This window comes from Bactrocera tryoni, chromosome 3 (assembly GCF_016617805.1).
Source record: "Bactrocera tryoni isolate S06 chromosome 3, CSIRO_BtryS06_freeze2, whole genome shotgun sequence".
Lineage (NCBI taxonomy): Eukaryota > Metazoa > Arthropoda > Insecta > Diptera > Tephritidae > Bactrocera > Bactrocera tryoni.
In genome coordinates, this window is record NC_052501.1 from 873042 (window position 1) to 893775 (window position 20734).

General features: G+C 35.7%; 6 protein-coding genes across 8 annotated transcripts in view; 2 read left to right on the forward strand and 4 right to left on the reverse strand.

Annotated features, from left to right (window-relative positions):
* Positions 1-8664, reverse strand: part of LOC120773010 (lachesin) — a 32247-nt gene extending 23583 nt beyond the window's left edge. Inside the window, exon 1 of the mRNA XM_040101932.1 lies at positions 7272-8664. Within this exon, the coding sequence (XP_039957866.1) occupies positions 7272-7863 (592 nt within the window). The 5' untranslated portion in view covers positions 7864-8664. The remainder of the gene's footprint in view (positions 1-7271) is intronic.
* Positions 8665-10243: 1579 nt separating this feature from the next.
* Positions 10244-11810, reverse strand: LOC120770112 (UNC93-like protein MFSD11). Its single transcript, XM_040097283.1, has 5 exons — positions 11713-11810; positions 11481-11650; positions 10968-11416; positions 10460-10893; positions 10244-10396 (listed from the first exon to the last, which is right to left on the reverse strand). The coding sequence occupies exons 1-5, from the start codon at positions 11797-11799 to the stop codon at positions 10244-10246; spliced, it is 1293 nt and encodes a 430-aa protein (XP_039953217.1). The 5' UTR covers positions 11800-11810.
* A 454-nt stretch (positions 11811-12264) lies between these two features.
* LOC120770114 (ceramide-1-phosphate transfer protein) lies at positions 12265-13402 on the forward strand. Its single transcript, XM_040097286.1, has 3 exons — positions 12265-12509; positions 12570-12784; positions 13054-13402. Exons 1-3 carry the CDS (start codon positions 12391-12393, stop codon positions 13347-13349), a joined length of 630 nt encoding a protein of 209 aa, XP_039953220.1. The 5' UTR covers positions 12265-12390; the 3' UTR covers positions 13350-13402.
* Positions 13403-13611: 209 nt separating this feature from the next.
* LOC120770111 (WD repeat-containing protein 89) lies at positions 13612-15610 on the reverse strand. Its single transcript, XM_040097282.1, has 6 exons — positions 15272-15610; positions 15021-15210; positions 14352-14960; positions 14059-14277; positions 13851-13950; positions 13612-13792 (listed from the first exon to the last, which is right to left on the reverse strand). Exons 1-6 carry the CDS (start codon positions 15297-15299, stop codon positions 13646-13648), a joined length of 1293 nt encoding a protein of 430 aa, XP_039953216.1. The 5' UTR covers positions 15300-15610; the 3' UTR covers positions 13612-13645.
* Positions 15611-15885: 275 nt separating this feature from the next.
* On the reverse strand, positions 15886-17884 carry LOC120770113 (eukaryotic translation initiation factor 3 subunit J). Of its 2 annotated transcripts, none has more exons than XM_040097285.1 (6): positions 17692-17884; positions 17330-17421; positions 16771-16887; positions 16395-16683; positions 16192-16328; positions 15886-16125 (listed from the first exon to the last, which is right to left on the reverse strand). In XM_040097285.1, the coding sequence occupies exons 1-6, from the start codon at positions 17702-17704 to the stop codon at positions 16063-16065; spliced, it is 711 nt and encodes a 236-aa protein (XP_039953219.1). In that variant the 5' UTR covers positions 17705-17884; the 3' UTR covers positions 15886-16062. The 2 variants fall into 2 exon arrangements, with proteins under 2 accessions (XP_039953219.1, XP_039953218.1); XM_040097284.1 differs by lacking the exon at positions 17692-17884 and adding an exon at positions 17515-17537 and having other exon boundaries at positions 17330-17456.
* A 369-nt stretch (positions 17885-18253) lies between these two features.
* Positions 18254-20504, forward strand: LOC120770109 (armadillo repeat-containing protein 6 homolog). Of its 2 annotated transcripts, XM_040097280.1 has the most exons (8): positions 18268-18286; positions 18360-18412; positions 18475-18597; positions 18708-18875; positions 18926-19543; positions 19598-19738; positions 19808-19957; positions 20019-20504. In XM_040097280.1, exons 3-8 carry the CDS (start codon positions 18481-18483, stop codon positions 20235-20237), a joined length of 1413 nt encoding a protein of 470 aa, XP_039953214.1. In that variant the 5' UTR covers positions 18268-18286; positions 18360-18412; positions 18475-18480; the 3' UTR covers positions 20238-20504. The 2 variants fall into 2 exon arrangements, with proteins under 2 accessions (XP_039953213.1, XP_039953214.1); XM_040097279.1 differs by having other exon boundaries at positions 18254-18412.
* The last annotated feature ends 230 nt before the right edge of the window (positions 20505-20734 follow it).

The window sequence follows — 20734 nt, forward strand, 5'->3', positions numbered from 1 at the left end:
GGATTACTGCTTAAGGTAATAATATAATATCCGAAAAAATTTTTCAGATCGGATTACTGTAACATACAGCTTCCATATAAACTGAACACATAGTTACTAAAAGAAATGCACCTGTGAAGGGTATATTAACTTCGGTGCAGCCGAAGTTAACGTTTTTTCTTGTTTTTGATAGAAGAAATCCAAGTAAAACTCGTTAATTTATAGTGCAATGATGGGTTTTTATTTCGTCAATTTTGTTTGGTTTTAAAAACCATTTGACATCGTCTTCGCAATAAGTGAATGTAACTCAACCTTTGCACATTTCGATTTTGAAGTTTTCGTGCAACAAGCCGATTTACATTTTCAGCAAAACATTTAATTATCTTTGCGCCGCTTCAATAGGAATCACAAGCACGCATGAAAGGGGTCACACGTCGATTTCTCATTTGCGATAAATAGTGAGTCAAAGTTTCATTAAAACTACCCTGGGGAAATACAAGGAAGCATCGCATTTTCAAACATAAATATTATATTACACGCTTGTTTGTATGTGCATTTGCCTCAGAGTTATAGCAATACTTATTCATAATGAGATTATCTGTGATCGAAAATATCGCCCGCTGTTCCAGTATGTCATTCGTTTATGGTAAAAAATTACACTCATTTGACTTTGTAATAAAATCATATACATACATATCTGCAAACGAGTAGAATAGCGCATGGGTATGCAATCAGAGGCATTGCACTTCAAATTTCAAGTCGTGATTTCGAAACTATTGAATATATGTACATACATACATACATATGTATGTACATGGCTGTAGTGTGTTTCCCTACAATCGAATTTCTTTATATCTCCCAATTTGTGTTGTTATTGGACGAACTGTTTGTTTGTCAGCAGCTAGAAGCCAAAACATGCAATTTACTCGCGATGTAAACAACGAGCGTATTAGCTAAGGATACAGGCGAGGAGCGTCGTGCAAACAAAAGCCTAGCCCAGCGCTCGTTGACACTGACACTATAGGAGGCCAAAAACACAAACGGGTGTCAGCAGTCAGAATCACCTCTATTTCACACCAGACGCCGCCAAGCAGTAGGATGTGTACGTATCTGGATTTCTATTACGCCATCGAACAAAAAAACTCATTCATCAGTGGGGAGGGGATTTCGGAAGCAAACAAGCGACTATTTTGATGCGATTGTCCGTCCGCACAGACATACTTATGTACCATATGTACTCTTGGTTGTGAGCTGACGAGTGTTGTACCTTGTAATATGAAACCCTTGAGCATTGAGCGTGCGATTGAAATTGCAACTGCCCGAGGTATCGTTTGCAGCGCACAAACACTCGAACGCGCAAATAAACAATTGCAACAGTGGCGGCAGGGACGACAACGGCGACACCTCACCACCCTATCAACAGAAGTGTCAAAATAATTTTCTACTGTTTCGCGTTCTTTTTTGTTCGCCTGCCATGTGTTGCTGTTATTTAGTGCCGATTGCCGATTGCAGTACGATTTGTGATTTTGCTAGAGTGATTGTCACATGGGAATAAACGCATAGGAAAACTTACATTTAGACATACACATGTACACACAGAAGTGCGTACGTTATTCCCAAATAAAGCACTTGAGTATTTAGAGTGCGTTTTTGGTGTGTGTCTACTTGACGATACACCGATTTGCGTCCTGTTGAACCCCTGCTTAATATCTTATAATGGCCTTTTTTGCGCGTTCATAAATGGAAATGGAAATTGTAACGGTTCATATGGCACGTGAAACACCGCAGCACCACCGTGCAAATTGTATGAAAACAAACGTCATATAAAAGAAAAGGTATACTAATGAAACAACTATCAGCACAACAAAAACAAACGAGGAAATAGGCTGCGGTGGGTTTTCGTCCGCCAGCTGCATTCATGACTTCGTTGTTAGTCACTGCGTTTTTTGGATTTTCGCGTTGCCCTCCGCTTTTTTATTCAATGTATTTATTTGACTGCAGAATGCGCCAATTACCTTGATGACTTTACATTTTTCATGGTGCAAAGCAAAAGCGAGAAAACAAATACGTGCACACTTGTAAACAAACAAAGAGGGTTGCATAATATGAAGTACGGTAACTCATAAAAAGTATGAAAATTAAAAATAAATAAAAACGAAATGCTGTAAACATTTCAGCAATTCGTTTCCGCATAAATGCAGCAATAAATAAAAGCGAATCGATTTGCATGCAGACTGTGAGAACTGCCTATTTGTTTTGCCAGCTCTACCGACCGACCGTTATTACCAACTTCTTTTCACCTTTCGGCAAGTAAACATATGGACACACGCATTTATCGACAGAATTTCATTCAGTTATTCTATATATTTGCATGCAAACACATACGTGTATATATGTATGTATGTATGTTATTAAATATGAATACAGTTTGCACATCCTTAAAACGCATACGAACCGCTTAAGGATTCGCAGTGAAATATCGGGAAGTTCCACCGAGCGTCGAATTTCGCCTTACACACGAATACGTTAACATTTGCATATGTATGCATATTTAAGCGAAGGTCAATAGCCTATTTTGCCACTTCAGATAGTTTCGATAAGAAGTGGTAAATGGTCCATCTAGCTTAAAGAAGCTGAAATTTAGATCACTTTAAGGTTTCTCAGTAGCACTTAACCTTAGCTAGGAATTGACGAAAATTGATTTTAAGCCACGGACTTGGCAATTAATATTATATAATATCATTAATATAAATCTTGAGGCACTTTATAGGTTCCGTATACATATGTATGTTTGTATATTGTAATCTGAATTAGCGAACTTTATTTGCATATATTCTGACCATTGACCCAGCAACAAAGCCAAAAGGCTCATTGTAAGAGCATTCATCTTCTTCGCTTGTCCTCGATGCCAAAAATGTGGCCACACGGAATACGCGGACTTAATACATCTTATACATAAATATTTGTATGTACATACATATGTAAGCATGTTTGCACTCGCAATGCTGTGGCTTTGTGCCTGCTAGTTTTTACTTCCTACTCTCCGGGCTTTCATTGTGAAGCGCGGCGGCAAGTTTCATTTTTTGTACCTAATAATTTATGCTTTGATTTCATTTTTGCATTTCAGCGCCTCAATTACTATTTTTTTACTTGTGTACTTCCTGTATTGCCTTTTCTGCCAGAAATACAAAAAAACATGAACCAAACCGGCTGTGACCGACCGACATCTTTGCTATAGATTCGTTGCGCCTTTTTGCCGTGTAGCTGCTGGAGTCGCCGCGGCGTTGCCATGTAGGGATGCGTTGGGTTTTGTGTCCATTACCGGTATTGTTGTTGCTTGTTTGTTTGCATTTGTTTACATTAGTTACAAACTGTGTTTTTGTTCGCCACACTTTTTTGTGTTCTTGTTGTTATTATACAAGTATGTAGCTGAAGGCTTTCATTTCCACACAAATGTGCATTCACACACACACACGTATATATGCACGACGCACATCTTCACGTGTATGTGGTATTTATGCTTTTGAAGCAGTTGTTGGTTTTGGCTGCGCTCTGCAAAGGCGAGCTTGAATGCGTGTGTGTGTGCATGTGCAACGATTATACATATAACGGTGTGTATATATGAGCGAACGAACTTACCCGCCCAACCGCATGCCTACCATACCGCCCATTTTGCGCATGAGAACATTTCAAGTTGCGGAAGCAATTGCGCGTGCTGAAGTTTTCGAATATTCCTTGACAGGCACGGCTCGCCAGAACTCAACTGAACTCAAAGCAAATATTGCAAAGCAGCGCATACTTGGCCACGCCGACTCCATTCGACCCGAGCCGACAGGCGCTGACAATCGCCACATCAACGTCAACGTTCGTGTTGTGGGCGACAAAGCGTAAGCAAGGCGCAAAGGGTTTTCACTCTCTCACACAACATACATACAAACATATGTACATATGTATGTAAGTATGAATTTGCAATGCAGTCGTCATTGACGCCCGCGCTTTGCAGCAGCAATCCATCCACATACATACATACATATGTATGTACATACTTACAATAGCTAGTGACTATTTCAGCGTTGCGTCGCTCCCGTCTACCATACAGGCACACATTCTACATATTTGCGCCCATTTCAAAGGAGCTTTTGTCAAAGGATTTAAAAAGTGTGAAGCGGCTTTGCGCAACCAGTCGCCGTGTGAGATAAAGTTAAGCAAACTTCAATGGAATCAACAAAGGCAACAACAGCAACAGCAGCAGCAACAGCAGCATCAATAGCCGTGCAAGCTCTCAACCCGCTTGTTGGCCGTATTTTTAATGGATTTCGTATTTCTTTTATTTCCATTTCAGCATGCGTGTATGTGTGTAAGCCGGTGCATGCTTCGCAGAATATTTATTCCCCTGACGTCACAATAAATTCTCACTTTTAATCCCTGTTTAAACACGCCTTCACGTTCAGTAAATTCAAAAAACGTGTCAAAGCCATTTAGTCGATGTTTCAAGTGGCCTTTTCTCTTTTTCAATTTATGTACATATTAACTGCTCAACTCTATTGTATGGCACATCGAGGAGTTTAAATATGTGAACTTGTAGATATCACATATCCACATATACATAAACATACACACTGTTTGTACAAACTATATATGTATATATGTATGCTAAAAAGTCATTTTAATGAGGGTTTATCCATATTTAGTTAGTTCGGTAATGAGTCAAAGTTTTCAATTTCCAAAAGCGGCAAATACATATATTATGTTTTTATAAATTGTAAGCTATAATAATGATATTGGACTTGTACTTTTTTTATATTGTAGAAAAGTGGCAAAAATGTGCAAGTAAAATATCGCTCAGCTGGTAGAAGTTTTCTGTGTGAGCATTTGAATGATAGTATTTTGCGGTCCTTAACTCGCCTGGCTTTGATTATTTTTGCATATACATAAATACATACTCGTATTTAACCTTTCACGTCTTATTATATATGTATGTATATACTTTCCAATATTTGCGCTCAATAAATTGTAAATAAATACCAGTAATATATTCAACAGACGTCGTAGGGTCATCAAAATTTCAATCTGGGGTTATGGCAATCGCTTATCTATGAAATTATCACCTTTGTATATACAAGCATTCCTATACATAAATATAAAGATAAGATGCTCTGGCATTGTATAATTTCCTTTTTAACGAATACTTTTTATATAAAAGTCATATAGAGGTACACTTCTTATTCAATCTAAAATAACTGATTATTCATTCCGATTTCACGACAGTTGAGTTTACGTAACCGGAACAAACCCATACTTACACCCGCCCAAGCATTGTAAACTCAGCTCTATAACTGTTTGAGACCTGTGCATTTCCAATAATAACTGAATATATTATTTAAATCCAATATAGCTGAAAATCTGCTACTTCGCACTTGTTGCAAATTATATATTTGACCTTTTCCTCTGAATAGGCTATCAACGATAAGAGCAATTGACATCCTGTCACCAAAGCCAGCATTATACACGAGAATCCTTAAAATACCTATTAATTTTAATGTCATTACTATGTAGAGATGTGCGTAAACTCAAGCGTTACAGAGCATTACAATGGCACTGCCAGGAAGGATCTTTGTTTGCCCAGTTTGTCCAACACAAACAATGAACTTTGCCTTTCCGACTGGTTGCCATTCACCTGCAGTAAACACCTGCTGCGGAAAATTGCAATTTCATATATTTAAAGTGCAATTAGTACGGCGAAGTGCTCGCAAACTACAACTCACAGGCATACATACACACACACAGACAACATACACCGTTCCGTAGGAAGTTCTAACGAAGAATGACCACCGAGTATTTGTTTGTTTACTTTGGGCAACGTGGAATTCCAAAAAGGTAAAGCATTTGTATTCATAAAGCATGAAAAATTGCGTATCTAATCCCTGTAGGGTCATTAAAAATTTCATTTAAAATGAAAGCAAAAAACTCTTGTACCTCACAATGAAAATTTTACACTTGTTTTACAGTGGATTTTGGTGGTAAGTACTAAATTTAGACACTTTATAGAAGGTGGCAGCAAGTAAACGCCAACGAAGCGTTCACCTGAAACTACTAACATACAAATACATATTATATACATACATATGTATGGACATGTACATACTGTACACACATATATGCCAAACAAGTGGCGTGCAATCGGTGAACAGTGTTCGTATAAGGGAGAGCAACTCGTTGAGCGATCCGTGAGAAAACCTGTTTGCGCACCTACAACTGAGAAAAGTGGCCTCTCAGGCTGGGCGATTGGTAGTCGAATGCTAACGGCGTTAGAGCTTGCTAAGTAACAGACTGCCTTTGCCTGAGTGTGGTTGGTGTGTGCGTGTGTATGTGTATGCGCGGGTGCGCACAACTGCTTTATGTGTGTACATTTAAGAATGTATTAAAAAGTTAATTTTGTGTACTATTTAATGTGTAATTAAATATGCTCATATGCATGTACATACTTAGAAATATTTGGCAAGATACGGGCTTGGTTAAAAACATTGCTAGATTAGAAGTTAAGTCGTAATTAACTTTCACTGCGATAAAACAGTCCACTCCCTCAACGAAAGTTAGCAATTCCAGGGGAATGAAAGCTTCTTAAGCTCAGTAAGTTGTGTACGGCCATTCGGGTCTGTTTTTAAACTATACACATACATATGTACATATGTATGTGCATACATATATGCACGAAGCGTTTAATGGTCTGGGACATGCGAAGTCAACACCAAAGTAGGACAGCCCAGCCCCTAAGTATCCCTCAAGAAGGACAATGGGAATGTAGGTTTTGCGAATCAAAAAATTAAAATTAAAAATTAAGGAGTCATTAACTAATGCTTTTGTATGCATTCATACATACATACATATGTGTATCTACTGTCATAATCATTGTTACGCTCGAGACTTTGCGTATGACAAATGAGACGCCCTGAAGTTTAATTAACACTGTCTCTTTGACCCCTATTTGTCTTCTCATCTAAACTTGTTTAATTTAATCAAAAGTGAGTCACCAGCCACACTGCTCTTATTAGAAATTTATTATTTGAATATAAGCAGTTCAATAAACTTCGGTAGATTTTATAATAGACATTTTTATTTGGGTCATCCAAGCATAAAAAGCATTAGGACAAACGCTAGTACTTGGTATTGGAAAGAAAATTTTTAAGTAGAGTTTTAACTATAAAAAACACGAGTGCTTAAATGTGGAACGAAAGTCTCTTGTTATCCTGAAAATGTATATGTACATAATTTTTTCAAAGAAATGAGCTTACCTGTTGGTAGGATGGCATTGTTCTCACGACGCCAAGTAATTGACGGCGTCGGATACCCGCTGGCATAGCATTCCATCTGCACTTCACTGCCTTCGCTTGCCACTATCGATTGTGTTGAATTGTCGGAGATGACGGGTGGACGACGAACGGAAAGCTTCACATTGGCACTGACTTTATGTACGACGGAAATCACCACTTGACAGGTGTATGTGCCTGCATCAGTCTCCTGGATGTCCTTAATTTGCAGTTTATATGTGGAGGAATTAGGATCGTAACGTAGAGAAAATCGTGAATCTTTAATCACCAACGTTGAGGCGGTCGACAAGAAGACGGGATCGGCATCCGTCTTTGACCACAGTACTTGATAGTCACTCGCGTACTGTACCGAGCAATCGAATTCGACCGTGCCACCGATATCCTTAATTTGTTCTTGTGTGATGTACGAAATTGTTGGAGTACGCTGCGCTTGCGCACTGCCTGCCAATAGCGCCAATAAGCATACCACAATGGCGACTAAGAAGGTGAACGATGAGGACTTAGTGTTGGCCATGAAGTTGGCTCTCGTTCGCTGTTTTTTTGACAACAGGCTCATTGCTATAAAATGCTTCTTATTATAAGTTATGCACTGACGATTTTCACGTGATTTATTAAATTATTTCTGGGAAAATTTTACGCACCACACCCTAAAATAACTTTACAAGTGAGTGTATACTATGTAGTATGTATGTATGTATGTATGTATATATTGCAAAGTGGTTTACTATATGAATAAATAACTTTCGATGACTACTCTTTCGTTGGCTGGCTGATTGGCTAATTTGCTGCTTCTTTCTGCTCGTAGCTTTTTTAACTGTTGCCTCTGCTTCGCTTTAGTAAATTTCAGAGTCTGGCTTTGGCGATCACTTTGCATCCATTCGAATTACACACGAAGTACGAACACACTTAAAGCGTATAAATGAATAATACTCAGTGCAATTGTCTTGCGAGACCTACACTTTGTTGTTGTATTTGGTTGCTTATGCTATACTATAGTCTCTCTTTATTTTCTGTATTCCATCTACTTCACATTCGGATGCTGACGATTTTCACCTTAGCTTTAAACCACTGTTCTTTCAGACACAACAATAATAAGTACAACAACACTGTAGAAATTTATTTTCTTTAGCCGTTTGTTTATTGCTCACTTTGCTATTTGTGATGGCTATTTCGTTGCTTCTGTTTCTGTTATTGGAATAAAGACGCGAGGAAAGCAACGCACAAAAGCACACACTCAGACACGATTGTTCGTTTAAGCCCAGTTTAAAACTCAGAACATAACACCGTTCGAAAACACCGTTCACTGCTCGCAAGGTATGTCCACAAGCTTTGACTGTTGCACAGCGAATGAGCGACCTAAACGATATACAACACAGCCGTAGATACGAATTTGGCGCTCGTTCGCTGGCTGTAGTGCTGTGCGCTCGTTCTTTTGTTCGTTAACTTTTCAAAAATTACACCAATAAAGATGGCGCGGAGCGTAAGAGATTGCACTTGTATGGTTGGTGAGTTTCCCGTTCGCTGTGGAGTGCAGGTTCAAATGTGTTGGTTTCGTTTTGGTAGGTACGCGAGAAAAGTAATCGCGACTTGCTGCCAACAAATCGGATATTTAAGCCACAAAAGACGGCTAACCATTATTAAGGTGGTCGTAATAAAGTTTCAAAATCAATATATACACTGTAATACGACGAACCACCACAGAGTTGGAGTTGAATCTTGACATACACATTTTTGAAAAATTCATACATATTAAGATACAAAAGTGATCCTTTTCGGTCTTAAGGGGTCAGTAAGGTAACATGGGCTGTTTTTTCGACATTTTTTTTTCATAGAAATTTTTATTCTACAATAGAACTTTTTCACATATCATTCATTAGGTATATCGTAGAGTGTATAAAAAAATTTTTTCGGAATTTTTTATGACATTTGTCGGAGAAATGGCTGGGTGAATGAGATGCGTTTTTTCACTGGCTGACACGATTTCTCATGTTTGGATCATCTGAAACACAAAAACCCAATTTATTCTCAAAATATACGTGAATGGTTATGGTCCCTACCAGAATCATGAAAAAATGTTGATAAATAAAAAAAGTAATTAACGTTTTTTTTTTATTTTTCCCCATGTTTTTTTACATTAATTTTGTCATAATATTGTGAATAAATTATAAAAAATTATGAATCTGGTAGGACGATAGCCAGGCGTTTTGTGAACATTAAAAAAAATTAAGCAAATCGGTTGAGTAGTTCGACCGGAATGATGTCCGCCAGTTTAAAAAAGTGTGTTTTAAGAAAAACGCGTTTAAAGTTTGAGGTGTGCACACCGAGCGCTCCGAACGTCGTGCGGTATTATTATTTTTGGGCCTTTTTCGAAACCTTCCAATGGCAAAGTGGGTTTCTACATTAATTCTAATGGTATAAAGGAGGAGAAAATGCAAAAAAATAAAAAAAAAATTATTTTATGATTACTCTACGAACCCCTTAATGCCATAGCAAAACTTTAAACTCTGAATGCATAAAAGAAAAATTGCGATTTTTTCAATTTTACTCGATACGGACCTGTAAAAGCCAACGGAATGTTTTTATGCTTACAAAACAAGTTTTCTATTAGTTTAGCTAGACTTCCTCTTCCGCCTAAGTTTTAAGCAACTTCCGTTTTGTCAATACAGAATATCAGCTGAATATTTCTTATCGTATTTTTGGATAATTTGCATTTCTCTATGGCTGTCTTAGTGTCTCTTAGTGTTTCTAATTCTGTGTTCTTATGTTGCCGAAATGTTCATCTTTTTGTTATAAATTTAAAGAATTATTGGTTTATGGATCAACATAAAGTTTACAAATCTAAGATACATTTCTGTATATATTGTTATTATATTAAAACAACATAAATATATTTATTGCCTTCAATTACTAAACATGTTGTATTTTACATAATTGGCTTAGGGCTGATCAGCCTGTTGCTTAGTTCTGACGGATCGTTCAACAATCGCGAAACAGGCGACTGCCGCTATCAGAAGCACGATGAGTATCCCCATTTGGATATATAAACTGGCATATTTCGAATATAGATAAGCCAGGGCACACCCAAGACACTATAAGTAGGCGAAGAAATTTGAATCGATTGCTTTTAAGAGCCCTTGGTCATTTATATTTACCTGAAAGAATTTATAAATTCCGAATCCGGCGGTCGATTCGGCAACAAAAGCACCAGCCAACATACTGTAAATATGAACGGTGTAAAACGCTGCTCCCAAACCATAAAGAAAACTGCAAGCTATTGCCAAATAAAAATTAGGCGGGTCAATGACGGATACAGCTTGGTTTTCGCCAAAGGATGATTCATTGGGGATATTGAGATAGATGATTATGAATGTAAATAAATGGAATACGCCTGCTAAATACATAAATACATCACGACCCCAACGAATGGTCATATCGCCCAAAATAGCAAAGAACAGCGATCCCAAAAATCCTCCACAGCCCTTCAATACGTAACCAGCAAAGGATAATTCGTCCGGTTGCATATTTAAATTTTGTGTGAACGACATGGCAGGGCCATAAACTCCATTATAGAACGCTTGTACCAATCCTAATGAAAACATAGTCAAGTATTAGAATCAAAATATGAAAATGCCCATTACTTAGAATCAAGTTTCTCCTTACCTGTATAAAAGAAGAGAACGATTAGCAGTAACATATCTCTTTCGAGCAGAAGCATAATGTTATCCCGAATAGTAACAAATGCAGCGGAACAACTGTTATGTGTTTCCTTGTCTATGGATTGGTTGCTTTGCGGCAATCGCAAGAAGAACAACATTACCAGACCAATTATGCAAATAAATGTTAATACCGACATAATTATGTAACGGTCCATATCTTCAATTTCTTCAACATTGGCATACTTTAAATATATCAAGATAGCCGATATCATGTAGCTTGCTTGTTGAAACGAAAGGAATATTCCCGAATTCCTCGTAACGCTGTTATCGTCACTATTTCTGGCAATATAATTACCCTGTGTAATATATATAATTGCAGAACCCACTCCTAGGGTTATATTTAACGAATACAGCAGCCATTCGAAAGGGTGGTAGAAATGCACGATAAATAGTCTGGGATATAATGGAAGAGGTTGGCAAAATTAATCGCAAATATTTATATAATCCATTGCATTACAAATAGGTTATGGTTCCAATAACCAGTGACCATCGTGGACCAACTACTGCAACGAGGGGTGGTACGAACCAACAAGTAGCCGCAAAAACGAAATAATATATTCCCAGGCTGGTAAAAGCGCTGTTTTCGAAATTATGCTCTTTTTGATGCTCTGTGCGTAGAATTTTTTTCTGCAATTTCAAAAACACACATATTATTACTTTAACGACTTTTTGTAATACATTAAGTTTACCTGAAGGCTGGCAGTTGTTTGAAATGCGAAGAAAATTGTAAAAAACGCCAAGCTCATAAACAAAATATTCATTAATTTTGAATCCATCTTGATTTTATACAATTGTAAAGTTCCGAAGATACATATGTATGTGTGTAAACAAAAGACAAAATTCCTTTGAACAACTCTAACAAACGCAAATAATTTTTTTGAATACGACGAACAAATCAATTGTTGCTTAAAGTTTAGCAATATTTATAAAATCATCAAATCGCATAACTAATTTGATGACCTTTTTACGACAGTCAGAGATACGCTTAGAATTTGTATCTGATCAAGAACCGCCAACTTGGTATTAGGTGTACATACATACATACATATGTATGTATTCTGGCGCTCCAACCACAACATTAATGTGGTGAAGCTAAGAAACAGCAAAAACAATTAATTGATGAATAAAAAAGTTAAATGTTTCTACATTATGCTAACCCACTGTATGAGCTTTGTTACTACATATATTCGCGAGCGCAACAGCAACCCTATAGGTTTCGTATAGAAACGTCAGCTTTGGTTACAAAAATTTCCTTTGTTGTGTTCCTATTCCCAATTTTTAGTCTTTAGGTACCATAATTTTTTGTAACAGCAAAAAGTTTAACTAAATTATTTCCAAAAACTTTATGATTGTTTAAATTTAAAACCATGTCTGTTGTCGAACGTTTTGATGTAGAAAGAGTAGCAAAAATATTTCAGGATTGTTTGCATGAGAACGATGATGTGTTGTTGGATTCATATTTAGAGGCATATGAAGAAATCAATAAGTATGTGCAGGTTAAAGAAATATTAGTGGCCATAGTTAAATAGAAATTTTTGTTTTTTAGATTTTTCCATTTAATGGGTTCCGTTTTCGGATTTGTTAGTAGTGATGTGCGTAGTAAAATCGATATACTTTGTGAATACAGGCGAAAAGAATCAACTGGTGAACGTTTCCTGACAATTAAAACAATGATAACCTATGAAAAGGAAGAGGAACTTCTTAAGGATAACAGTTACGTTTCGGGGTCGAGGACACTACTTCGACTACACAGGGGCTTGGGTGAGTTTGTATTGCAAATCATAGCATTTCGTACACGTAAGCAAAATGTAAATGCAGGAGTTATAGAACTTATTTATATACATATGTATGTATTCTTATCGTATGGTTATACAAAAACAAAATGTTATTTATGACCTTTTTTAGTGCATTTACTGTAGTATGGCACATTATTTTTGTCTATTATTAAAAGAGTACCCCTATCTTATTTATCTAACAACTGAACTTGATTCTACCATATATGAATTGTTTCTTTTGCAATTATTTTTCAGAATTCATATACGAGTTTCTAAAACGGTTGTCTGAATTAAATGAATGTGATAAAACACATTCTTGCTGCAAGAGTGCATATAATGACACGTTAGCAAAACATCACCCTTGGGTGGTACGAAAAGGAGCTGTGGTTGCTATGTATGCGCTACCAACTCAGGGAGAATTACTGAAACGTGTTTGTATAAACGTGTCACGTGCGATAGAGGTGCTCCCTGAAATGCTGCAACATACTAAATCCGTATACGATCGCATTGAACTGCTTTACACTACTCATGATTTGCACGATTTACCCTAAAGTATCCATAATTATATAAGCTAAAGTAATAGATATTTTTCATATTTTGTGAAGTCAAAAGGGCATTCCAAATGGAAACTATTTAAACTTTGCAAGTCAAGGTTACCTTTTGAAACAGTATGCGTTTTAGTAAATTATTTGCTAGATACTCTAAAAAATTGTATTCAATTAGTGCTTAGGCTTAATGTTTAATTAGCAAATTTATAAAAACAATGATAATTAATGTGCATCTTATTTCTGTAATTTTTCAAATTTAATGCAATTATAATAAATTTATTTTAATAGCCTAATTTCTTTTAATAAGGTGTTTTCTTTTTAGACTTTTTATGTTTATGTTTAAATTCACTTGAACTACTAGCTGACCCTCCATCTTCCTTCCGCGAACCTTCCTTTGTCCAAAGAGTAACAAAACCAGACTCTCCGCCTGTCACCAGCGTGCCGCTCTATAGGCAAAAAAATCATGATACAAAAGTGAAAATAACTGATATAATATTAATTTACCTTCTTGTCAAATACGCTCGCTCGAACGACTTGTTTATTACCAACGAAATCTGCCACTGGTAGCAAATTCTTATTTAAACGAAGAGTACGCAACACTTCACTAAAAAATAAAATTAGGAATATTTAAATATGTACATATGTACATATATAAATATTACATTTGCTATAACAAAAATAAGTTGTAATAATGCCTAACATTAATACTAACCCTTTGTTGTTTGTACCAGTTAGAAGCAATATGTCGCCATTCCCGTTACTATGCGCACCAACAACATTGCAATTATCCTGGTTTTTCCTCTTGGCCGCTGCTGCTATTTGGCACCGTTCGAATTTAGCTACTATATCACCTTCCTCAGCGAGGTACACATGAAAATCATGTGTATCTGTGACACAAGATATTACATCTTGTTCATAAATATTTTTATGCCTAAAGTAAAAAAAAATATATAAAATATACAAATAGTTATAAAAAAAAAGTTTGCATCAGTTTCTCTTCCATACCAATTCAGGTTTTGTATACTGCATTCCGCATTAAAGGTTGCTGTTAAAGCGTCGTCCTCAGTCTCCTCTTTAATGTCGAATACGTTGATTAGACCATCAGTAGATCCGGAGCATAAGATATCAGGATTTTTATCGTGGAAACGTAATGAAGTTATATCATTTTCATGGCTTTCGAAATAACCACCGAGGTGTTCGCGCTTTCGAACATCATAGAAGAATAGGAAAACGTCGCCCTGATACTGCTCCGTACCAGTGCAAATAATGCGTCCGTTTGAATTGCTGTCAAAACAATTTATGGACTTACGCACGCTGATGCTTCTGCCTCTACTGTAATAAGAAAAATGTTCTGTGCTCTCGATATTCTCCTCGAAGCGTGCTTGTTCTCTTTGCGTGCGCAAGTCGTACAAACGTACGACTCCATTGTTTTCGCCAACTAACAGGCAATTAGGAGTATCATCTAAAAAACGTACGCCGCATATACCTATACGCTCATTTTCTGTCGGTGTTGATACGCTGGCGACTGAAGAAACTTGGAAGGCACGTTCAACGTTAACGTCAAAGATGTGAACGACAGCGTTTGATAAGCCAGCTACAACCCGGGTAAAGCAACTGTGTAATATAAATATTTATATAAATTATTAGAATACTATACTACTGTATAAATTATACCTATCAGCGGCTAAATGTAGAATATAGTCACTATTTAATGATACTGCCAATTCATTGCCGATTCTGCATTTGACATGGAACAGGCTTTCCAGTTCTTCTGCGCCACACGTGTCCTCGTCGTCAATCAATTCCATGTCTTCGCCAGTTTCACCTTCGTAAATACCAGGAACGGAATGGTAGTCTCCTATACCTATACGTTTCACAAATATATTAACATAAATGATAAAGTCTATATTATATTGTATTAATACCTCGAGAATTTTTTTTGATATTCTTCATTTGTTTTGATATTTAACCAACGCAAAATGTAATAGAATAAACATTTTGTAAAGCGTTTGTTGGGAAAAAACTGTAGCATGAAAACAGCTGAAACTATCGGTGATGCCAGAGAATCTTTTTTTTCAATATTATAACTTTACCATTGGAGTATTGCTATATTGCTTTAGTTTTACAATAGTTGTCTGGTGTTTTTATGATAACTATTGTCAATAAACTCACATTGTGGTGGTTCAAAAGCACTGTTTTCGTTTATGTAACAACCTAATAGGACATCTCGACAGATTTAGCAATTGATGTCTATAGATCGAACATGCATCCCCGAAAACACTTCGGAAATGATTTCGCCAATCAAACAGATGCCCAATAAAAATATTGCCAACATCAATTGCAATAAATTGGCTGTGTAGTTGCAGCCTAAGTAAATTTACTTCCTTTAGTCGAATGCAACGAAGATAATAAATTTAATGTTTAGTAGGACATTAGGCTTACGCATCCTCAAGCGAAAATGTTATCCCAAATAGATCTAGCACATATGTGAAATTTTATGTTTTTTTTTACATATTTAATAAAGTATTATTATATAAAATGAATTCACAAGCATATTTGAAATTTCTTATTCAAAAATTTTTAGTGTACAATTTCAGATATTGTTCGTAGCGATCTTTTTTTATGTATGTATTCTATTTCAATTTTTAACAAAAAATTAAACGCGAAGAGAAATTTTCTATATGCATTAAGTATGTCACTCGCATCTCAATTGTATTTACATGAAGTCATCGTAATCCTCTGCATAGTCGTTTCCATATTTCTGATAGCCATCAATATCCTATGAAAATAAAAATACCGAAATTGAAAATGGGGTTGAAAGTTTGTGATTGTTTTAGATACGAACATCAGCTTCTGTACGCAAAGATACTTTATTCTTTCCTTTGTTAGCAGGTTTTTTCGCATTTTGTTTTTCCATTTTTAGCTTCTCCGTATGCAAGCTTTCTACATTCATTTTCACTTTTTTTATATCCGCTGCAGATACTGTAAAATGTACAAATGTATTAAAGAGCTATAAACTAACATTATTGAAGTGTAAATAACACTTACAATTAACACATATGCTACGAACTAGGTCCTCAACAAATTGTGGGAAGTGTGGCGATTCCTTGTAATGTGACAATTTCCAACTGAGCGTCGCACCAAATTCCTTAAACTCCTCTTTTGTTTGTGGATTGAATGCATCTAATCCATTACCGATTTCCGATACACCGAATGTTTCCAGCGCACTTTTGAGGTCTGATTCTTCTTGAATTTTTTTTAAGCGTAATTTTTCAGCCAACTTTTCTTCAGGCGTCAAGTTAGCTAGCCGTTTTTCTTCCTCTTCTGCAGCTAGGCGCTATTGAAATGGAAAAATACTTCATTAGTATGTCTTTTTTTTAATAGTAATTTACATCTAAACGTCTTTATAACTAATATAACATACTTCTTGTTCCGTTAATTTGGCTTTCAATGCTTTGTTTGGTTTAGTTTTTGTTGGCACTTCTGTTTTTTTCTCGGATTTTTCTTCATCCTTTTTTTCCTCCTCGTCTTCCCAACTGTCCTGTGGGCAATAAAAATGAAACATTTCGGTCATTAAAGCACTATACATTTAAAAAGGAAAATAATTAGCAAGGTTTTCATAAAAATACCTTTATAATATTTAAATAACATATTTATATATATTTTATTATGTTTATATTTATATATAAACATATTTATACACGTAAATACTTATTTAAAATATGCAATGCACTATGTAATTGGCATGCCATAGCTTAACCCAAGGTAATGACAGCAATCGAATAAATAAATTGACCACGTGTACACAAAGTATAGTCAACCTGAATTTAAATAATGGAATACTAGAAAATCATAGGAAAACAAGTTGATATAATTCATAAACAAAATGTATATAGACAAATGTTAAAAACATTCATGCTATCTGAAACCACCGAGTTTTATGATTAAAGCATTTAACTAGCCAGGTAACAATACAACTTTACCTTTACATCCTCGTCGTCATCCTCTCCCTCCCATTTGTTAACATCATTTGTGATTTTAGGACGTATGACCACATCCTCATCAGCGGCTGACTCTGTTATACACGAACATAATGGAAAATATAGATGCCTTTGTTAAAATTTTACTAAATATAGTTCACATATCTTTCTTGCATAATATATTTTACTTTCTCATGTTCGAGCGAACTCACTTCGCCCTTGTATTATTAAGTAAAACTGCTGCTGTCAATTCACCTTCATTGCCTTCAGTATTTGTGTCAGGCAATGACAAAACACATATGAATGTAGTGAAATGTACCAGCAATCCATTGATGGATCGACAACATTCCAGAACTGCTACTTACCCCAATCGGCCATTGCAAATTTTCAATGCAGAAAAGCTGAATTTTAGATGATATTGATGGTTTGAGAATTCAATAATTTTGTTTGTCCGTGTAGAAATCGCGAAATATATTAATATTTCCCTGTTTTGGACAGAGAATTGAATTGAAAGCAAAAAATGTGACAGACAAATCAAAACTATGACAAACGTGTGCAAGATCTTTTGTCATTTCTATTAAATTTTCTTTCCTTTTTGGATCTGCTATTTCAGGGTTGTATTTCACTAAATATTAGTTTTTTATTGAAAAATTTAACGATTAATTTAGCCCAAACGAAACAAAAATAATTACCGCCAAAACATAATTTTCCACAAGCAATAATCGCTTTTGAATTTTCATTACATTCAATATGTTTATTCTACAATTTTACTATATTCAATGTTTTTTTATTTAAGAGTCAGCAACTCTTTTTGGAAACAGCTGGAGTGCCTTTCTACGAAAGAAATCAAAGAAGAATCATGCAAACCGTAAAATCGAAAATAGAAATGAAATAAATTATTTTAGAAACAAAATTTAAAGTGTATAAAAAATAAGATAATTTAAAATACAAAATATCAATGTACATATAAAAACTCAATACTGAAACTTAGCTCCATTTAATAGAAATATCCATTTTTTTATATATTGATTAGGTGATAGAAAGTGTAGTTATTGAACAAAGAAATCATTGGTTGCACAAAAATAGGTGAGTGGGATGGATTTATGACTTCATTCCAGCAACAAAATATATATTTTTTCTACTTTAAGTGAAAAATGGCTAAGGTTATTTCGCAAGAAACCTTTGATGATGTGGTAAAGGAAAATATCGTTGACTTCTCCATGAGTCCTGATGAAGCAAAAGAAGAAACAATCAAGCAATTCGAAGCCCAGGTATATGCATATTTCCTCAACTGGGCAACTGTGCCACTATAAACAAAAAAATATTTTATTGAACTAAATATATGCAAATATTTATTCACTCAATATTTTTATATTAATAGGGAATTAATTTGGCGAACATCATTAAGGATTTAACAATAAATCCAGACACTGGCAAGCCTGTACTGAATGAAATAATTGATGAAATAAAAACTTATATAGGTCAAAAATCCACCGATACTAAGAAACTACTGGAAAACTTGTCTATCTTAGACACTGAATGCCAAAAGGTATTTTAAAATAGTTAATGTGGGTCTTTAAATAATTCGAATTTTGTCAGTCTATTTCCCATCGTGTACTCGCCGGAAAGAATAGTGCCCATGAAGCTCTTGTAACACTTCTAGAACAGGAACTGGTGAACCAAAACTCTTCTGAAAATGTGAAACCTAATTTATCCGTTTTAGAGGCCTGTTTAAAGTGCGCTAATAGTTTTACAAACAAACAGCCAGATATATTCGATGCAGAAGCCCTGGCCCTAATTTTGAAACTTTTATCCATCGAAGATGAAAATATAATAATACTTACGCTGCAATGGTTGCAAAAAGCAAGTATAATGCACGAAATCAATCGACAAAACATTGTCAATGCTGGAGTGGTGAAGAAGTTGAAGCCATTTGTGTCCAAGCAGAGCAGCCTAAAACTGATTCGAGAAGTTCTAGCTGTTCTGCGCTATCTTGTGCTGGACGATGATATTCGCGTAGAGTTTGGATGTGCACACGAACATGCGCGTCGCATTGCTAGCGAATACATTGTGGATTTGACAAAGTTATTGGGTGAATACAATGATACCAATATTTTGTCAGATTTGGTGTTGACAATCGGTGCCTTAGCGGTGCGTCAAGAATTTTGCACAACCATTGAGGATGCGGGTGGAATTAAATTCGTGTTTGATATCATGGTGAATATGAGCTTCATATCTAACAACATTATGATATTTTTAGCATATTTTCAGACCGCTAATCAAACATCTGTTCGTGTGAATCGTGAAGCATTTAAGCTACTACGTGCATTAGGCGGTAACGACACTGTGAAGGCGCATATTGTGCAACAAGGTGCAGCCCCGATTATTAAGCAAGTGCTAGAAACACATCTGGTGAGTGCTCTACCACATTTCGTCAAGCTTTGAGAGAAAAAAATTCTTATAAATCATTTATGTCTACAGTCAAATGAGAATGTAGTCTCTGGGGCATTGGCTTGTATTGCAACATTGACATTGCGTGTTAAAGACAATAGTGCAGCCTTCTTTGCTACCGGAATTGCAGAAACCATTGTAGAGGCTATTCGTATGCATCCTAAAAATAAGATAGTTCAAGTAAATTGAAACACTTTCATATCTTAGTTCAAAATATTGTGAAAAGCTCTCTTTCGAACAGCGCAACGGTGCTTGGGCCATTCGCAATATGGTGTCTCGTTCACGCGATCAGTGCGAAAGCTGGATTTCCTTTGGCGTGGAGGATCTATTAAATACAGCGCTAAGTTCGCACCCATCAATACAACAGGATGTAAAGGCGGCACTTCGCGATTTAGGATGTAAAGTAGAACTTCGCGAAGAATTCACTGGAGTTGCTGAAAAGAAAATTATTGGCATGTGAAAGGCTTTTATAAAAACGCGCGTATGCTGACAAAAAAGAAGCTGGTATTGCTCATGTTTATATCTTCAAAGCTTTAAAAGGAGCCTTTGTGTAAATTGAGCCCAGTATTTCCATTAATAATATACTACTATTTCACTTAGATCTTAATCGCAACATATACTCATTTCAATTTTTTTTTACACAACCATATTCATACTGACAAACGAAAAACTACATATGTATTAAATTAAAAAAAAAAATTAACTACCACAAATGATAATAAGACAATGGAGAGTTTTAATTGAAACGTATTCAAACGTAGCTGGTTGGATATATAATTATTTTTCTTTTTAATTCCTTTTATATAAAAAAACTTGAAAAAATTAGTAGAATAAAGTGTAAGAATTGATACTGATATGGATCATAGCAAGGAATGCAATAGATCGGTGGGGTTGCAAGCGCATTTTTAAATTGTCGCATCATGCCAAGTATCCCCGCAAGACGAAAAAAATGCAATC

What these genes read in the sequence shown, in the direction of transcription:
- LOC120770111 (XM_040097282.1), bottom strand. Translation starts at nt 15,299, where the DNA reads ATGAAGAATATCAAAAAAAATTCTCGAG. An exon ending in CTACATTTAGCCGCTGATAG is followed by an intron (nt 14,961 to 15,020) that starts GTATAATTTATA and finishes TATATTACACAG; the next exon opens with TTGCTTTACCCGGGTTGTAG. An exon ending in CGAGCGTATTTGACAAGAAG is followed by an intron (nt 13,793 to 13,850) that starts GTAAATTAATAT and finishes TTTTGCCTATAG; the next exon opens with AGCGGCACGCTGGTGACAGG.
- LOC120770113 (XM_040097284.1), bottom strand. An exon ending in ATGACGACGAGGATGTAAAG is followed by an intron (nt 16,888 to 17,329) that starts GTAAAGTTGTAT and finishes TATTGCCCACAG; the next exon opens with GACAGTTGGGAAGACGAGGA. An exon ending in CCAAATTAACGGAACAAGAA is followed by an intron (nt 16,684 to 16,770) that starts GTATGTTATATT and finishes CCATTTCAATAG; the next exon opens with CGCCTAGCTGCAGAAGAGGA.
- LOC120770112 (XM_040097283.1), bottom strand. Translation starts at nt 11,799, where the DNA reads ATGGATTCAAAATTAATGAATATTTTGTTTATGAGCTTGGCGTTTTTT. An exon ending in AAACAACTGCCAGCCTTCAG is followed by an intron (nt 11,651 to 11,712) that starts GTAAACTTAATG and finishes TTGAAATTGCAG; the next exon opens with AAAAAAATTCTACGCACAGA. An exon ending in GAATTTATAAATTCTTTCAG is followed by an intron (nt 10,397 to 10,459) that starts GTAAATATAAAT and finishes GCCTACTTATAG; the next exon opens with TGTCTTGGGTGTGCCCTGGC.
- LOC120770114 (XM_040097286.1), top strand. Translation starts at nt 12,391, where the DNA reads ATGTCTGTTGTCGAACGTTTTGATGTAGAAAGAGTAGCAAAAATATTT. An exon ending in GCATATGAAGAAATCAATAA is followed by an intron (nt 12,510 to 12,569) that starts GTATGTGCAGGT and finishes TTTGTTTTTTAG; the next exon opens with ATTTTTCCATTTAATGGGTT. An exon ending in TCGACTACACAGGGGCTTGG is followed by an intron (nt 12,785 to 13,053) that starts GTGAGTTTGTAT and finishes ATTATTTTTCAG; the next exon opens with AATTCATATACGAGTTTCTA.
- LOC120770109 (XM_040097279.1), top strand. Translation starts at nt 18,481, where the DNA reads ATGGCTAAGGTTATTTCGCAAGAAACCTTTGATGATGTGGTAAAGGAA. An exon ending in AATTCGTGTTTGATATCATG is followed by an intron (nt 19,544 to 19,597) that starts GTGAATATGAGC and finishes GCATATTTTCAG; the next exon opens with ACCGCTAATCAAACATCTGT. An exon ending in AAGTGCTAGAAACACATCTG is followed by an intron (nt 19,739 to 19,807) that starts GTGAGTGCTCTA and finishes TTATGTCTACAG; the next exon opens with TCAAATGAGAATGTAGTCTC.